Below are 18,296 nucleotides of genomic sequence, written 5' to 3'. Positions count from 1 at the left end.
AAATCTGGTCCAAGGACTTTCTGCCTCTTCTTCACCTTCCCTTGCTGCATATGACAGTTGTTGGCACAGAAGTCCTAGAGTAAAGAAATCTGGTAACTGGAATTGGAGTGTTAGCCTAGGAAGAATATCCACCTACCAAGTTGGGGTGCCAAGGAATGTGAATTGGCTAGCCCTAAAACATAAGTGAAACATGTTGATTTGCTAAGGTTTTTTCAACAGTGTTGTGAGCAACCCTGGATGTTCCTTGGAACCTTATCAAAAAGATCAGTAATGGCAGCCAAGTCCATTGGTTTATCATTACCACTATAACTCAGCAAGATGTTCTAGGGCGCACTGTTAGCTCACACAGAGCAGTGATGAAACCTGACCAGCACCCATGTAAACTGAGTGTGTGTACGGTTGTCAGGCCCCTTGGGCCTGAAGTCTCCGGGTACACCCACCGCCTCCAGCTGGCAGGCTTGAATCTCCATGTGGGGCTGCCCTACCCAGGCTGCCTAAGCAGGTAAGAAGGAATGATCCCCTTAATTCAGCTGGACCTGGGAATACAGTGGTACCTCGGGTTACATACGCTTCAGGTTACAGACTCCGCTAACCCAGAAATAGTACCTCGGGTTAAGAGCTTTGCTTCAGGATGAGAACAGAAATCATGCTCCAGTGGCATGGTGGCAGCAGGAGGCCCCATTAGCTAAAGTGGTGCTTCAGGTTAAGAACAGTTTCAGGTTAAGAACGGACCTCCGGAATGAATTAAGTACTTAACCTGAGGTACCACTGTACCCCCTTTCACTAAGATTTCTGACTTAAATTCCAATGAGTGACCTATTTGCTCATTTGTTGGACCTTGTGTTTTTTGTTTGAAAATAACAAGGACTGTGCTTAATGAGATCCCTGAGGCCTGATCCATGACATCTCCAGGAGCCGCCCCCAGGTCTCAGGTTTGGCCCTGAACTCTCAGGACGCGGGAGGCTCCTGCCCTGGCAGCCCTAAAAGAACTCTCTGCTTCTATGGCGGAGAAGCCAGTGTGGAAAGGGTCCCTGAAGACCTCTGCTTTAGAATGTACGTCAGAGAGGGGCTTGCATAAAATTCAGATGACCAGCCTTTCTTTGTCCAGAGGAAGTTAGAAAGCAGTAAATGAAAGCTGTCCAGAATGAGCTTATTTTTCGGAGTGAGATTTAATGTCTTTAAAACTAGCAAGATGAGTCTTCCACTTACCTTGCAGGTATTTTTGATTGGTACTGCTATGATAACAATATAAATTCTGGCCAGTATCTGTTAGTGAATCTGTATATGCCTGAGGCATTTTGCAGATTTAATTGGTATTGTTTCATCAGTGTTTTATATTTACATCTGAAGTTTGTGTATTTGAGTAGAGGAAATATGGGTGTTCTCTTCATGACTGCTTAAGTAATTAGCTGCTTTGTAATTAATTAAAGGATATTCAATCATATATTAGACCCTTACCTTGGGGAAATTTTCTGACTTGCAGTATTTCAAATCTTCGTGTGGCAGCCCTTAATTTAAAATTAGGAAGTCTTATTACTTAAAAAAAATAATCCTCCATTCTACGTATTTTTTGCTGAAAGAATTTCCCAGCATCCATTTGGTCCTGCTGGGGGTAGCATATGCAATTTTTTTCAGTTGATGGGGGCAGGGAGAAGGGCTACTGCCAGAAATTCTCAGCAAGAAGCAAAGGTCTTTTCTTGGATATATTAAAAATAAATTGTAAAATAAGTATGTCATATTCAGAGCTTTTGTGGTGGTTATTTATATCACATAATATGTAGAGATGTGGTGTTCCTAAGTAGTAAGTACATGTAGTCTGGCTGCACCATTTGAGTGGGAGAGGGAGTTGATACTTTCTCATCAAACACTGTGTACAGCAGACCTGTTCCTCCATGAATACTGACCCAGCTCTAGGGCGTTATAAGGATTTTCAGACTGTGGAGCAGTTAAACTGGCAGATTATTATTATTATTATAGTTAGTAATTTATTAATATTCTTCCACACAAGTGCATCAGAGGCAATGTACAGTAGAAAGAGGAAAACAAATACATGTTTTTTTAAAATCAAAAGAATACAAAATAGACACCCATAGAGCCGTTCATCTAGCTGGGAAAACCCATTGGAACAATTGTCTTCAGAAGGTGCAGAGGGGGTGCCTGTCACCTCACAACATTCCTCAGTTCTGAGGAAGTCTGCTGTCCAGAGGAGATCTCTGAGGGCTCTCCGTGACAAGCTATTGCCAAAGATGCCCCTTGAAGTCAATTGGGGTGGGGGCATGGCCGTGGTGGGTGGAGCAACAAATGTGAATTTTACCTTTTTGTAGTAGGTTACATCTCTGCAGCTTGCAGGAAGGAGATTTCATGGGCTGCCCTTGTTTACCTCCGATTTAAGCCCTTGTATCCTCCATCCTTCAGAACAAAGGCACTTTCCCTTCCAAATTCTTCTCCTTCCACCTCTGGAGTTTCAGTTTTCTTGCCTCTACAGCAAGCCTTGAAATTGAGAGCAGTAGCATGTGCAGCCTGCCTGTGCGGGGGAGGCAGATGAGCTGTCCTCTGGAGCTGTCACTGAAAATAGCTATATTAGACTTCAAGCACATTCTCGGCACAATATGATGTCTGTTCTAGGCCAAACCTCCCATGGTTTGCACTTTCCTTCTCTCTCTTGTGGGAGAGAGAGAGAGAGCATCAGCTTCTCTTGGGAACTGAGGGCCAAAGCTCAGAGCTGAGAGACATGGAGGGGAATGGCTATAGCTAGGGAGATCTGGGGGCCAGGGGATCTGGCTGGCTGCTGTTGTGGGATTAAAAGGGGCAGAGGAGGACTCTCCTGTCAGGATTCAACAAATCCCTCTGGTCAAAGAGAGCATGTGAAGAGGGGAGAAAGAATTGGGGAAGAGGCAGCGTTGCCTCATGCGCCTGCTGAAAATAAAAAATTTCTGTGAAAATGGCTTAAGTTGCAGAGGATCCCCCCTTTTTTCACCTCTGGAGAGAAGACAATCTGCAAATTAGCCAAAGTTGCAGGATGTTTGAATTAGAAGATAGCACTGTTTGATTCTTAAATGGTAAATGAGACTGATTTTCTCTTTCAGCTGGACGAAGAGAGATCTGTCCTTAATAACCAGTTGCTAGAGATGAAAAAGAGGTAAGCTTTCTCACAGGGGGGGGGGTGTTTGGGTGTGTGTACCTACAGACAATTGGGGAAAATAGGACTAAATAAACCCACAGTGAAGCTGTTTGATTCCATCTACCCTTCTTTAGTTGAAATAACCCAGGACTGCACACTTCAGCTGTTGACAATACATGTGGAATACTAAATACATGCAAAAAGTTTCATCCTTCTCATCACTAAAATTTGTGTGAAAAGGCTTGACCTTAAGAAGCATTTAACATTGCTTAATCTAGCATGTACCATACTCTGTTAGATGTTCCCTTCTATTCTCTGCATTTCAGCACCTAGATAATTGTGCCATTTTTAGCACTAGATTATTGAATCGCTTTAACAGATCTGGAAACTGCGCAAAGCCTCCCCGTGGATCAGCTTCAAAAGTCTTCATTAAGTGGTTTTGTCAAAATATTGCTAAACTCTACACCCACTGCAGGCAAATAACTCTCTCAGTTTGACTTTAAACCTCCCCACCCCAATGGCACATTTGTCCATTGTCTCTTTAGACAGACAGAGGCCAACAACTTATAAAGCTGGCCAACAACTTATAAAACTTATAAACATCTTAACATTGACATTTTAACACCTTCAGGGGATAACTAATTTAGAAAAAAAGCATCCTAGCAAACATAAATATTCTGGATAGAAAATATACTGGATAGAAACATGAATGAGTTTTATTTCTGAAGTATGCTTACAGGGTGCCTTGTAGTTTATGTAACTTTGTAGTGATTGAGACAGTTAAATTAACCAGGTACAGATAGGTAGCCGTGTTGGTCTGCCATAGTCAAAACAAAAAAATTCCTTCCAGTAGCACCTTAAAGACCAACTAAGTTAGTTCTTGGTATGAGCTTTCGTGTGCATGCACACTTCTTCAGAACTAACTTAGTTGGTCTTTAAGGTGCTACTGGAAGGAATTTTTTTGTTTTAAATAACCAGGGACTTTCCAAACAGTTCATTTTCAAGGCTCAGGAATTAGCAGTAGGTTTTCTGCCTAACCTCTCAGGTTTTGTGATGCAAAAACAAGAGATCTTTGGTCAGTTGATATAGAGAGACCTCATGGAGTGAGCAGTCTTGCCCATCACCCTTTCACCCACAATAGTTCTTCTTCTCCTGCCCCCAAAATTGTCTTTGTGAAAGTAGGTATTAGAACAGCCTTTTCCAAGCTGGTGCCCTCTGGATATTTTGGACTACAACTTCCGTCTGCCCCAGCCAGCGCAGCCAAGGGTCAGCAACAGGGAGCAGAGCAGCCCTCAGGGTACCGGGAGGGTGAGAGGTGAGGTGGCAGCGAGGTTGGTACCATCGGAGCCCCTGGGGCGCTCCCCCCCTGGCTTTGCCCCTTTCCCTCTCTCCCTGGGTAAGCCAAAGTGACGCACGTGGTGGGAGGTCAGCTAAGTGCCACTGATTCCTATTGGTTGTAGTTCAAAACCTCTGGAGGGCATGAGGTTGATGAAGGCGGAGTTAGAGAATTTTGGGACTCTCTAGCTCAAAGGGGGCTCAGTGTTGCTTCAGCTCATTAGATCCATGGTGGATTTGCTAACTGTCTGACTTGTCTCTGAGCCTGCGCTATTTTCTCAATACTCATTTCACTCCTCTCTCTCCCCTTTCCTACCCTTGCTTCCTTTGCTATATCTGTGTGTCTTTAATGGTAAGACTAAAGAAAGTCTATCCACGTTACAATAAATAACTTTTTTTTCCTTGCCAATAAAAATTGTTGTACATATTTTTCGGCTGCCTTTTTGTTTCCTTAGTGTCTTGCTTTTTTGTTTGGTTTTTTGTTTCGTAAAATACTCAGCAGTATTAAATCTTTTTTTTTTTAAACAACAACAGAATCCACTTCAGTGCAAATTTAGTTCTTCCTTTACTGTATTTTGCATTTCTCTTCCATGTTTCTAACATGTGGTTCTTGTTATCTTGCATTTTTAAAGCTTGCCCAGTATCACATTAAGGTACTTGCTTCATTATTTGAATTTCTTGGTTTCTTTTGTGGCAAGCGAAGAATCTGGGTGTGCTTCTAGCTGGGGGTTATTGGAGTCACCCATGTGATCTATTTAGTAGCTGCTTCTGGGCACAAACCACTAAGAATGTCTCCTGCACAAATCTACTTCACTCAGTGGAGCAAATCCCATTCATTTCAGTGGAACTTGCTCAGGAGATGCTTCTGGTGGGGTGAGCCCCTTGCAACCTTAAATGTCACTAAAAAAAATTGGTGCAAAACATGGGAATTACTGTACAAAATGGTCATGAGCCCTGCCCTAATAAACCAATTGGAAACTGTTGTTAAATGGGTCTTTTGAGCCATGAAATTATACTTTTCAAGTTGATAATAACTGTGCTCCCATCCTACAAGAAAACGGATGAGGTTTTTCAGCATGACTGAGCTTTCAAATTGCTGGGTGTGGGGATGTGGGTGTATACATACATACACATACACACAAATACATAGAAATATATATAGTTTGTCATTCAAAGCACATCTTCCAATTTAACCATAGAATGGCCACATTTTTTAACCCAAGGATAAATATTGGCAGAGGTTTTCCAAGCATTTTGGTGCCAAGGCAGAATTTCCAAAAGACTATTTTCCCTTATGTTAGTAAAAACATAATAAAATGATTATTTGCTGTGCCTTACCTTACTGCGGCCAGCGGTGGACTGTCTCATTTTGCCTGATGCTAAGATGGGACGCGGGTGGCGCTGTGGGTTAAACCACAGAGCCTAGGACTTGCCGATCAGAAGGTCGGCGGTTCGAATCCCTGCGACGGGGTGAGCTTCTGTTGCTCAGTCCCTGCTCCTGCCAACCTAGCAGTTTGAAAGCACGTCAAAGTGCAAGTAGATAAATAGGTACTGTTCTGGCGGGAAGGTAAACAGCGTTTCTGTGCGCTGCTCTGGTTCGCCAGAAGCAGCTTAGTCATGCTGGCCACATGACCCGGAAGCTGTATGCCGGCTCCCTCGGCCAATAAAGCGAGATGAGCACCGCAACCCCAGAGTTGGTCACGACTGGACCTAATGGTGAGGGGTCCCTTTACCTTTACCTTTAAGAGCCCAATGGTTCTGGGCCTCTGTTATGTATCATGGGGGTTCTGTGCTGGCAGATCCAGTTGAAGTGTTTGGAGGTGTATGCAAGAGGCATTTTTCAAAGTCAAGGTGGAAGGGAATGAATGCGAGAGGTGTCTGAGAAGAAAGGGCATTTGAAATGTGTATATATTAGGCCTGTCACTTGATTTGAAATAGTTTACCTAATTAATTATATGGCTTCTAATTAATTGCTTAAATTTTCATATGTGTAAAGAAATGCTCTGATGCAGAAAGCATGCTTTTCAGATGATGTGTGCATGCATTGTAGCTGTACATCATCTTAGAAAAGGCATATATTCGCCCTTGTCTCTCACATTAGAGAGAGACCCTCAGTTAGGATGGTACTTGCCACTTCCATAAGTAGTTGTATTATAAATAATAATATAAATATATATATATGTGTGTGTGTGTGTGCACCTTTTTAGTCTGTCCACAGTTTTTAACTGACTAAGCACTGCAGCCCAAGTAATTACTGGCCATGTGTTTTCCCACTTACAGAAGGGCTTGTGAAATGTGGAAGTGTGGAATGTCACTGGCCAAAAGAACAGTTTGTATGATAAGCTGTGAACACCTCCAAAATTAGGTGCATTTCTCACACACCCCCCGAAACACAATGTTTTCTGTCTAGTGCAAAGACTGGCATCTTAATAATCCTGGCTCGTCTTTTCTGCTTTTCAATCAAGTTCCTAGTCCCCATGGTTGTCAGGAGAAGCTTATACTCTTCTCTGTGTCCTCCTGCCATTTCCTTTCTTCTCAAATTGTGTAAGCCAGTGCAAAAATGATGCAAAACTAGCCCAAAATTGTGAATACAACTTGCTTTTTGTGTGTGCAGAGTTTACCTATATGGACACACTTTTACTTACACTCAAGCACATACCCCGAATGCACACAGTTATACCCAGTGATGCACAGACGACCCGAATAATTAGGCAAGGCATGCTACTGTTAGTTTTAGCAGACCAGTGGTCAATGCTTGACATATAGGAGCTGTCACTCATGTGCTCAACAAGCATTCTGCAGAATCAAAGGCAGACTTAAATGCCATGGAGCTTTTCTGGAACAAAAAACAGCCTTTCTGATATTTAGAAGAGACACTCTGGGCAGCTGTTCGGGGCTGTGGCTTGATTCTGTTCAATTCCTTCTCTGTCTTAAAAAACAACAACCCTGACCCAGCTGTGGTGTGTGCCTTCATGTCTGTACATCCCAGATTCTCCAGTTGCTGCTTCCATGACTAAGACTAAACATCTGCATAACTTCAGATAGAATTCTGTGATGTATTATCACTGCTGTTTGTTTGTTTGTTTTTGCCATATTTCTTGGGCTCCTGCAAGGACTGTGCTGTTTTTCACCCGCTGGTTATCGTGGTTCTCACTAACTGTAGATACCATGGACACTTAACAACCTTTGGTTTAGGGCTATTGATTATCCCTTTCTTCAGTTTGCATTTTGCTCCATCTGGATGTGCATGAGATACTCTCTTGCTCTCTCTTTCTCTGGCTAGCTCTGCTCGATTTTAGTTTCCTCCAATAGCAATTGTTGGCTGTCTTTAAAAACAAGAACAAAAAACAGGCCTACTCTCCCAGTAAAGGGATTGAACCAATTTGTAGTGTCTCCCATTCAGGCCCTATTTAAATAAGTAGGAATTGCACAGTAGCATCCCGCTATTTTCAGTGCGGCTCTTAGAGGCCTTGTTTTCTGTGGCTGTGTTCAGAAAAGTAACAGGGCCCTGCCTCAAGGGCTGATATTGCCGGTCATCTGCTGAGGGCCCAGGATGAACCCATTGACACGAGCCCCCTTGGCTCTTCCCCATTGCAGCCTTCTTGGCAGTTCACCTGCCTCTCCCTCTGGCCCCCTCAGCCGTGGGGATGGGAGGCGGCAGGAGCAGAGGCCGCTGCCCGTCAGCCGATTAGGCAAGCAGGTGGCAGAAAGGGAGCAGCCAGGAGCAGCCCAAGCCATTTTGCTGCCTGAGGCAAAGGGCAAGGTGGTGCATTCCCCATTCTGTGCACAGAACCTGACTAGACTGGTAGTTGGCTCTTACTTCAGCATTCATGGTGGAAGCGCAGAGCAGCAAGCTAGCTTAGGGGCCGCTGGGCAGACCACATGGCACACATTTAAAGCCACCCCCCCCCCAGCAAATGCCTCCCTCTGCCTCCTGGAAGGGCCAGTCCTGGCAGCAGCAGTTGCTCGCTGTGGTGGTGGGAAGGCCAATGAAGGAGCCCTGCGGAGTCAGCTTGAATTGTCGGGGGAAAGACAGAAGGGGCCCTTAATGAACGGCACAAAGTGTCTCTTCCTCTCTTCTTAGCCAAGTCCTGGCCCTGGCCTGTGGCCTTCTGAAGGCAGTAGTCAAGGGGGCTGTCAGAATTGCTACGAAGGGCAGAGCCCCCTGTGATTCACGCGCTGAGTCAGTGATGCAGAAATATTGGAAGGCCAAGGCATTTCAATTCTTGTGTTTCCAGTGTCTTAACAAATCTGAAGGCAACTTTGTTTTCTTCACCAGTTCCCTGTTTAGTGGCAGCTCCCTTAGTAAATTTAGGCTACGTCAAGTGCTTGTGCCTGGATTTTCAGACTGCCTTCTTCATCTTTAAAAGTTTCTTATCAAAACAAGTGGATGTCAAATGCTTAAGAAGAAAGTCTTAAAAGCCTCAGCTGCCAAGCCTTTCCTGAATGCTGAGAGAGGTATACATTACCACCACCATCCAAATGCTACAAAACCAATTTTAAGATGTAGGCAAATGTAAATAGCTTCCAGCCGCACAGCTGGGCAAGTGTGTTCTGAAGGCCCCTCAGCCAACTCCTTGGTGGGGTTTTTTCCATAGCCATCTATCATGCTATTTGCTTAGGAAGCCACTTGTTGTGATGCAAGCAAAAAATAGAGGTGTTTAGTGTTTTTATATGCTGAATAATAATAGTTTACAACCCTTTGAACTGTACATTTGTGTTTTAGTTTGTTACAGACCAACCAACCCTCTGTTAATACGCTCCCAGTTACTCTGGGTCAAAAAGTGCATTCTCTGGAAATGTGGATGTTAACAGAAATTAGTGAGGACCAGCTGATAAGTCCAGCTTCACCCCTGCTTTGCATGACAGCTGTGTACCCGAGCTTTGCACGCACTTTTCGTTGCTTGTTAATAATGGTTCCAAGAAGTAACAAAAGTTTGAAATTAGGCTCACTCTATGCGACCTCACCCCTCCTTTTCAGTTTTCTATCTCCCAATCCTATTAACATTTTTCTTTAAATTCAAATGGATACAATGATATGCAGATTCTGGCATGAATCTACATAGGTAAAACTTTTCACTTTATTTCTACTGCTGTAAAATCCCAAATAATTTTGCCAAGTATTAAATCTCAGTAAGCAAAGCTAGAACTGAAACTTCTGATAAGAACCTTTTCTACTTCTATAATAGTTTTAAAAAATCCACCTCTTCCCCCCGCCCAACTTGGCCTTTTAAGCAATAGTAATGGAGCAAGTCTTCACCTAACTCATGAAACCGTTTGACTCTCTCTTTTAGAGAATCTGACTTAAAAAAAGAAATTGATGAAGAGAGAACATCCCTGCAGAAATCCATCAGTATTACTAGTGCCTTGATCACAGAGAAAGATGAAGAACTGGAAAAGCTCAGAAATGAGGTACTATTTTTAGAAGCACTGTCTGCTGACTTTTAGCTGGTTTGCAAAATGTACCCTTCAATTCGGGTGATGAGGTGGGCTGGTATGGGATAAGACATATAAAAATACAATATAAAAAACCTTTCAAATACAGTGGTACCTTGGTTTATGAACTTAATCCATTCCGGAAGTCTGTTCTTAAACCAAAGTGTTCTTAAACCAAGGCGTGCTTTCCCATAGAAATTAATGCAAAATGGTTTAATCCATTCCAGACTTTTAAAAACAACCCCTAAATCAGCAATTTAACATTAATTTTACTATCTAATGAGACAATTTATCCATATAATGAAAACAATTATCAATGTACTGTACTATAAAATAAATAAAACAATATTGTAGATGATAAAAATGAAAATTAAAAAAAATTCTTACCTGCACTGATGAGAGTCATTGTTTGGTTGGAGGGCTTTATCCATTTCTGCAGTCAATCAATCAATCAGTAGCTGAACTGGGTTCCACACAGTTCCCACCCACCCCCCACGCTGCTGTGGGAAATGCTCCCTAGAGTGTGCGTCTCCCACAGCAGCTGGGGGGCGAGGAGTTGCACGCCTGCCAACCAGCTGGCTGGCGGCCACGCAGCTTGCCTCCCTCACGGCTGCGGGAAACGCTCTCCTTCCGCAGCAGCAAAGTCCATTGCCCACATACATGCGCCGGGTTCTGCCCAATTTTGGGTGAAGGAGGCCTGGCATGCGCTCACTACATCATGCGGCGAGAGGAGGCCCAGTGGGGAGGGCCCATCACAGGTATGAGTAGGCCTGGCAGGGCTCAGCGCAGCCACTGCCCTACCCAAGAAGTGTGCAGAAACACCCAGTCAGGCAATTCTAAATTTTCTTGTGCAAATCTGAGGGATCAGAAGAAAAGAATATTCATAAAAGTCTAAGCTCCTGAAACACCTGAAGGAGCGTTATACCTGAAAGATGGTCTCCACCCCCATCGTTCAGCCCGGACACTGAGATCCAGCGCCGAGGGCCTTCTGGCGGTTCCCTCATTGCGAGAATGAGGTTACAGGGAACCAGACAGAGGGCCTTCTCGATAGTGGCGCCTGCCCTGTGGAACGCCCTCCCATCAGATGTCAAGGAAATAAGCATCTATCCTATTTTAAAAGACATCTGAAGGCAGCCCTGTTTAGGGAAGTTTTTAACATTTAACAGACCACTGCATTTTAATATTTTGTTGGAAGCCGCCCAGAGTGGCTGGGGAAACTCAGCCAGATGGGTAGGGTATAAATAATACATTATTAATAATAATAAAAACAACAACAACACCCTTACTAACATGCTGAAAAAGAAATGAAAGCGATTGTAAATTCTCAGCACACACTTTTCAATACTTCTGGTGTATAATTTTTTTTATGTAGTTTCCTTGTGCAGTGTTCAAATTTTGCTCAAATCTGAGGGATCAGAAGTATGTATATATTCCTCAGTTCAGGTGCATTCTGTAAATATTTATGCGCACAGCCAGAAAAAAAAAAAAAGTGCAGAGGAATTTGTGGGCATGGAAAGGGAAGTAGCAGAAAGTGATTATGGATCCTGAAAGGTTCCCCACCAAAGAATGTGGCCCTCGGGCTGAAAAGGATTCCCTCCCCTGAGCCGCCGCATCCTCTCTTTGTTTAACTTTTGCAGGTGACCGTGCTCCGTGGAGAGAATGCCACTGCGAGGAATTTGCATTCCGTAGTTCAGTCTCTGGAGTCTGATAAGTTGAAACTTGAACTAAAAGTAAAGAACCTGGAGCAGAAGCTCAGAGAGAGCCAGAAACAGCCACGTGGCTCCTCAGGTAAAACCAGCTCTGGTCTGCTTGCTGTATCTTCACTGTGCAGCTCGCTGAAAGTGAGTTGGCTGCAGGGTATATGGCACCTCAGATCCCATCGGATGACAGAGTTAAGTCCCTTCATGTGGTGGTAAAAACCTGCATCACTTAAGTGACTTATTAGTTCAGTTAGGGGTGAGATGCCACATTACGTAGGTGGTTGATGTTACTGCTTGATAACCTTTGGGATGTGAAAGGGCCATCACTGGATTCCAGCAGCAACAGAATCCTAAATAACTGTCTTATATTCTGTAGTACTCAAATATGTTTCTGTGTCTTTGGAAACAAAGTAGGAGAAGCCCTTTGGGGTTGTAGCTCTTCAGAGGCCCTTTGAACCCAATATTGCACTCAACAGTGAGAATGTTACCACATGGTAGTAGTTTAACAGCTTGAGTGGATGTGTAATTTATAGACCTGAATTCCCTTCCCTCCCAGATGTCCACTCTGCAACCATGACCATCTCCTGTTCTAACTGGAGAGCGAACACAGATTACCATTCTCCCAAGGGTTGCCACAGTGGGCATGTAATCACGGAATAAACTGCTCAGAATGTATGGTTGTCACATGTGGTGACAATCGTCTTACTCTGTACATTTGCACCTATTGGCATAATGATATTGCTGGTCAGTTCCCTGCCTTAGAAAAGTGGGGCTACTTCAGTTGTTCATGCATGGATTTTCAAACAATAGGTTTGCAGGCATTTGGTTTCAGATTTATAACTTGCAGGCTTTAAAACTCTGGAACCTGAAATAATGGTCCCCATATTCATTTATCAAAGCACCCTCAGAAATAAGCAAGGCATTTCAATAGTCAGAGACTTTGATTATGAGTTTAATGCTGATATTGCCATACTGTTAAGTAGCATGAGACTCCATGCACCTAGTAAATTCATTCAACAGAGAGATGGGATAATATGGTTTCAGATAATTGGGGAGGAGTATTTTTTCCTCATATTGCTATCCAATGCATCACTCCTGTTGCATGTCTGTGTTTAAGTCCTTTCACCACCACACCACCCACCATGTTCCTTTTGCAAAATCCCTCCAACTTTGCTGCATTTGCTCCTTTGTTAAAAGGAATATGGGATTTGTGTGTGGTTCAAACTGGGGCGTGTCCAGAGGAGGGCAACCAAAATGGTCAAAGGCCTGGAAACGATGCCTTATGAGGAACGGCTAAGGGAGCTGGGCATGTTTAGCCTGGAGAAGAGGAGGTTAAGGGGTGATATGATAGCCATGTTCAAATATATAAAAGGATGTCATCTAGAGGAGGGAGAAAGGTTGTTTTCTGCTGCTCCAGAGAAGCGGACACGGAGCAATGGATCCAAACTACAAGAAAGAAGATTCCACCTAAACATTAGGAAGAACTTCCTGACAGTAAGAGCTGTTCGACAGTGGAATTTGCTGCCAAGGAGTGTGGTGGAGTCTCCTTCTTTGGAGGTCTTTAAGCAGAGGCTTGACAACCATATGTCAGGAGTGCTCTGATGGTGTTTCCTGCTTGGCAGGGGGTTGGACTCGATGGCCCTTGTGGTCTATTCCAACTCTATGATTCTATGACATTGGTGCTTTTACTTTTCCTTGAACAATCACTTATAACAAAAATTGTATTTTATTTATTGTTAACTCACTCTAGTAAGCTAATCACTTTGAGATCTGATTATGATTTCAAAATACTTTGAAAAATAAGTCGCAGAATGCAGCATTTTATAGCTGAGGAATCAAATAAAAGCATATGGAGCACCAGGTTTAAAAAAGATCTAAAATAAAACCTTGTAAGGTCTTTACATGGTTCAATAAAGATGGCAGAGTATTCCCTGGTCACCTCAGACATCACTTCCAAAGGTAAGAGATTTGGCGCAGGGTTTTCAAACATTGTCCTAATATATGGGCAGGTTCTTGCAGAACCAAGTATCCTAGTCCCTTCATGCCATTTTGAGCTTTAAAGGTAAGAATGAGGAGCTTGAAGTGCTCAGAACCAGACCAGTAACCCACGCTACAGTTTCAAAGCAGGCATGAAGATTTTGTCTAGCCTCCAGGGGCAGTCTTAGGTACAGCTCACTACATTACTCCAATCTGGAAGTTTTAATCAGAGTATAGATATGAGGCCAGATTTCCTTTTCTTTCTCTCCCTCTCTCATATCTCTCCATTTTTCTCCCCACCCCCCTGGTTCTCTCCTAAATTCCAGTTGAATCAGCACATAAGTAATGATTATTTGCTGGAAATATTTTCATAAGTGTTTTTTTCTTCTACTTTTCTAAGATGACACAGCCAGTGATGCCCTCCAGGATGAAAATAACCAAGAAAGCCAGGTATTTCTTATACCCTCTTGGCCCCATGCAGAAATAGACAGCTGCAAAGCAGCATTTCACGGGTTGGTTACGCGTACGATTAACATGGGATGACTCCTACCTCATTTGTTTCTCATGGGGGGGAAGAAAAATGATGTCTTAATTTGCGTAAAGAAAAGCAACCTGTGAAAGAGCAATTGGTAGGGCAGCATCCCAGAGATGGTGGTGCCTGTCTGGCTGAGTGAAGGATGAGCCACTGGTGGGGGTGAATAAGGTATGACTGGATGTAGGAGCTGCTCAGGTGTACTTAATTTCTGGTAGTGGAACCACGTCTCTTCCCTTCCGACCCTTCTCTGGGCCCAGTGACTTAATCTATGTCTCAGGAGTAAGAGCTGGGCCTAACATCAGCAGTGAGATTTGTCGTTTCTCAGATAAGAAAGTATTTGAGTAGAATTATTGCATTATCAGACATTAGAAATTGCCTCCAAAACCTAATAATAATAATAATAATAATAATAATAATAATAATAATTTATTTATTTATTTATTTATTTATACCCCGCCCATCTGGCTGGGCGGCTTCCAACAAAATGTTAAAATACAGTAATGCATCAAACATTAAAAGCTTCTCTGAACACGGCTGCCTTCAGATGTCTTCTAAAAGTCTTGTAGTTGTTGTTCTTTTTGACACCTGATGGGAGGGCGTTCCACAGGGCAGGTGCCACTTCCGAGAGGGCCCTCTGCCTGGTTCCCTGTAACTTGGGTTCTTGCAGTGAGGGAACCACCAGAAGTCCCTCAGCGCTGGACCTCAGTGTCCAGGTAGAACATATCCATATCAGTTTCTAATCCTGCCCCATAATATGCAAAATCACTGCACCCTGATTCCTTTTATGATGGATCCTTTCCACCCATACTGGAATGGGAAGGGGCCGCAGCTCAGCAACAGACCACTTTGTGGCATGGAGAAGGTCCTGGGTCCAGGTCCCTGCACCCGTCATTGGCTTAGGCTCTGGAGAGCTGCCTCAAATCAGAGCAGACTGACTACCAAGCGTCTGTCTTGGGTAAAAGGCAGTGAGTAGGCCTGGGTGACATATTGACATATTGCCCAGGACCAGTATGAGGGCCAGACTGCGATGGTGACTTCACTCAGTGGTATATGGCTGGTGAAACTGCGCTGCTCCTGAGCCCCTCCAGCACCCAGCACAGCAAAGGAGAAACAAGCTGTAACCGGGTGCTGGAGGCAGTGGGACTCAGGAGCCACGGCAGTTTCACCAGCGACATACCACTGAGTGAAACCGACATCATGGTTGGTCCCTCATACCAGCGCAGAGGGAGAATCAAGCTGCATCGGTGAGGCTCCAATACAGCTTGTTCCTGCCAGCTGTCCTCTCCTCACTGGCTCTCCTCAGCCAAGAAGTTTTATGGAGCCCCGGACCCGACACCAGCTCGCACAATACATTGGTGGGGTAGGGGCACTCCTTAACTGCTCCCACTCCCCAGGTGCTAGTGCGCAAGCGGGAGAAGGACTGGGGCTCCCTCAGCTGGGTGGGGGGCAAGCAAGCGGCCTCTTTCTCCAAGGAGAAGGAGGTTGCTTGCCTGCCCCCTTCCCATTGCCTGTCCAGGCTCCCTCTATCTTGGGGCGTGGTCTGGCTCACTCGGCTGTCAGGCGGGAGCCTCCCCACAAGCTGAGCAGCGGACTTAGGCCAGCTGCATTGGCCCCGACCTGCAAGGCTCTGGGGTGAAAGAGCCTCAGCTCCTGTGGTGAGAGCTGTGGCAGTTTACCCAGCACCTCAAGGGATGGGGCCAATGCAGCTTTCTTTCAGCATCACGGTATATCGCCAAACCACAATGTTTGACTGGTGATGCACTGCAACGTTAAAAACCTAATATCACCCAGCCTAGTGATGAGTTTCATTAGGAACTGATAGCTACCAGCTCAGCAGATTTTACAGGCTTCTTTTTATGGATACAGCAAGAGTGACTGTATCCCACTGTCTCCCTCACACACACCCCACAAAGGCCGACATGCACACACAGACCCAGGGCTCACACACACCCTCCAACATTTCTCTGATGAAAATAGGGACATCCCATTCCATATAATCTTACTATTTATACCCCATGCATCTTACTGGGTTGCCCCAGCCACTCTGGGCAGCTTCCCATATATATAAAAACATAATAAAACATTAAACATTAAAAAAAACCCTTCCTTATACAGGATTGCCTTCAGCTTGGGGGGTCACATATCTCCCTGCCCTCCAACATTTCTCCAATGAAAATAGGGGCATCCCAAGGAAAAGTGGGACATTCCAGGATCAAATCAGAAACCGGAGCAGCTTCTCTAAGTCAGGGACATCCCTAGAAAATAGGAACACTTTGAGGGTCTGACACACCACACAAGAAGAATGAAAACACACACAAATAAACCGATACACAATGGTCTCCTGCTGACTCAGGGACAAAGAGCACACTCGTCCCCATCGGTGTGGAACCTTTACAGAAGCCCAGCTCTGGAGAGCAGAGAGAGAGCAGCTGCACTGGGAAGAGAGGCTCCTGCACTGGCCCTCCTGAAATCCCTGGGAAGCCCCTTTTCCAGGCTGCAGCTTCATCACCCAAACTGGGGTAAAAGGTTGGAAGGGCAAGCTTAGATATTGTATCTGCCGGGACTTCTTCAGTGTAATACACTTCACATAGGCTTAATTAGAACTATAGTATAATTAACATACTAATGCTTGCTTGCTTTTTCTTCCCCCCACCTTCCCTTGCTTCCATCTGCCTCTGGGAACGTTTTTCTCCAATCAGCATATGGTTTGTTTCCACTTTCTCTCCTTTTTTAAATAGCTTAGTCAGTTTCAAGCTTTTTGCTGTGGGCAGTTCTCACTGTCTTATCCCTTGTGCGGCTGCCCCATAGTTCTCCTCTGCTTTGCCTTCTGTAAGAGGAATAGTGCAAAGAGACAGGGGGGTGCTAGCTATTCAAGCTTAGGGGCACAGGCCCATGGCACAAGGTTGCAGAAAAATGGCATACGCTAATTGATATGGATAGATGCATATTTAGGGCCACTTTCAGGGTGGGGGGTAAACCCCAGCTCTTGCTTCTAGAGCTTACCCTGAGCTATGGGGTGCCAACAGGATTTTCTAGACCCAGTGCAGGTGGCTGCAGTCTCACTGGTACTGCACTTTGCAGTGCACCCAGTGGTCCTGCAGAGCAGCGTAAACTGTATATAAAACAGCCCAGAGAGACAGGACCCACGCAGAAGAGCCAGGGTTTTGTTCTTCTGGACCACCCCTTGATTGTACCCAAGTAAAGGAGGAAACCTGCACTATTCTGGGAACTTTTACATGAATAAATTGACACCTGTCCTAGAAGGATGCCCTGGGTGTTGTGAGCCAGCCTTTTGGATACTGAACCACCAGGGTTAACTATTAAGGAAATCTGCCAGAGGACAGTACTTGGGGGTGCCATATATTCAAAGAGATATCATGGGGGGGGGGGGAAGACCCATCGGAATAAACAAGGGGCAGTTTTTAAAAAAAATATTGGGAATTCTCCGACACAAAAATGTTGCAGCTTTGGGGGCTTTTAATTTAAGCAAATGGATTTTTTGGCCCCAAAACAAAAATTAGTCATTTTTTTAAAAAAATATAAATTACCTTCTTAAAGCCAAGTTTTGACTGCTTTTAGTGCTCCCCTGCTGTGATGCCAAAAGCCTTGTTCTGCCCCACAAAGACTCCAAGTACACACACACACACACACACACACACACACACACACACACACTTTTCTGTTTTTTTCTGGGTGCTCCCACAGGTCTTCTGATGCGAAACACTTTTCTTTTTGCCCCCAAAGCATCCCAGTAATTAAAAAAAAAATCATTTACATTTTTCTTTTCTATTTTGCTGAGTGCTCCCATAGTTTCTTTGATGCCAAAAGTTTTTTTTGTGGCTCGCCAGTTATACAAAAATTAAAATTGGCCACATCCACTTTTACACTTCAGCTCTCAGGATTGTTGGTCAATGCTGCTTATGGCCCAAAAAAGTTTAGCTACCCCTGGTTTAAAGACAAGGTGACTAACAGAAGATGTGACAGAGGTCTGTAAGTTTATGTATGTTGTGGAAAGAGTGAATAAATAGTGTGTGGGGAAAGGGATCCTCCATGGTCCATAAGATTTGAATATGGGGTAACCCAATAAAATGAATTGGCAGTAGATTCGGAACAGACAAAAGAAATGACATCACACACTGCAGAATTTATGGAATTCACTAAAGCAAGACACAGTGGCTGTCAGTGACTTGGG

General features: G+C 44.3%; 1 protein-coding gene across 17 annotated transcripts in view; it reads left to right on the top strand.

Annotated features, from left to right (window-relative positions):
- CLIP1 (CAP-Gly domain containing linker protein 1) overlaps positions 1-18,296 on the top strand; it is a 104,918-nt gene that overhangs the window by 82,762 nt on the left and 3,860 nt on the right. For 12 of the 17 annotated variants that reach the window (XM_077920205.1, XM_077920207.1, XM_077920213.1 and 9 more), the window contains 5 exons: positions 3,087-3,139; positions 5,089-5,109; positions 9,751-9,868; positions 11,530-11,680; positions 13,970-14,019. In XM_077920205.1, coding sequence (XP_077776331.1) covers positions 3,087-3,139; positions 5,089-5,109; positions 9,751-9,868; positions 11,530-11,680; positions 13,970-14,019 — 393 coding nt within the window. The remainder of the gene's footprint in view (positions 1-3,086; positions 3,140-5,088; positions 5,110-9,750; positions 9,869-11,529; positions 11,681-13,969; positions 14,020-18,296) is intronic. The other 5 variants (XM_028710479.2, XM_077920209.1, XM_028710495.2 and 2 more) reach the window with 1 other exon arrangement.

The sequence above is a fragment of the Podarcis muralis genome, chromosome 16 (genome assembly GCF_964188315.1).
Source record: "Podarcis muralis chromosome 16, rPodMur119.hap1.1, whole genome shotgun sequence".
Taxonomy (NCBI): Eukaryota; Metazoa; Chordata; class Lepidosauria; order Squamata; family Lacertidae; genus Podarcis; species Podarcis muralis.
The sequence above is the reverse complement of the archived record's forward strand: the minus strand, read 5'-3'. Positions and strand labels throughout refer to the sequence as shown.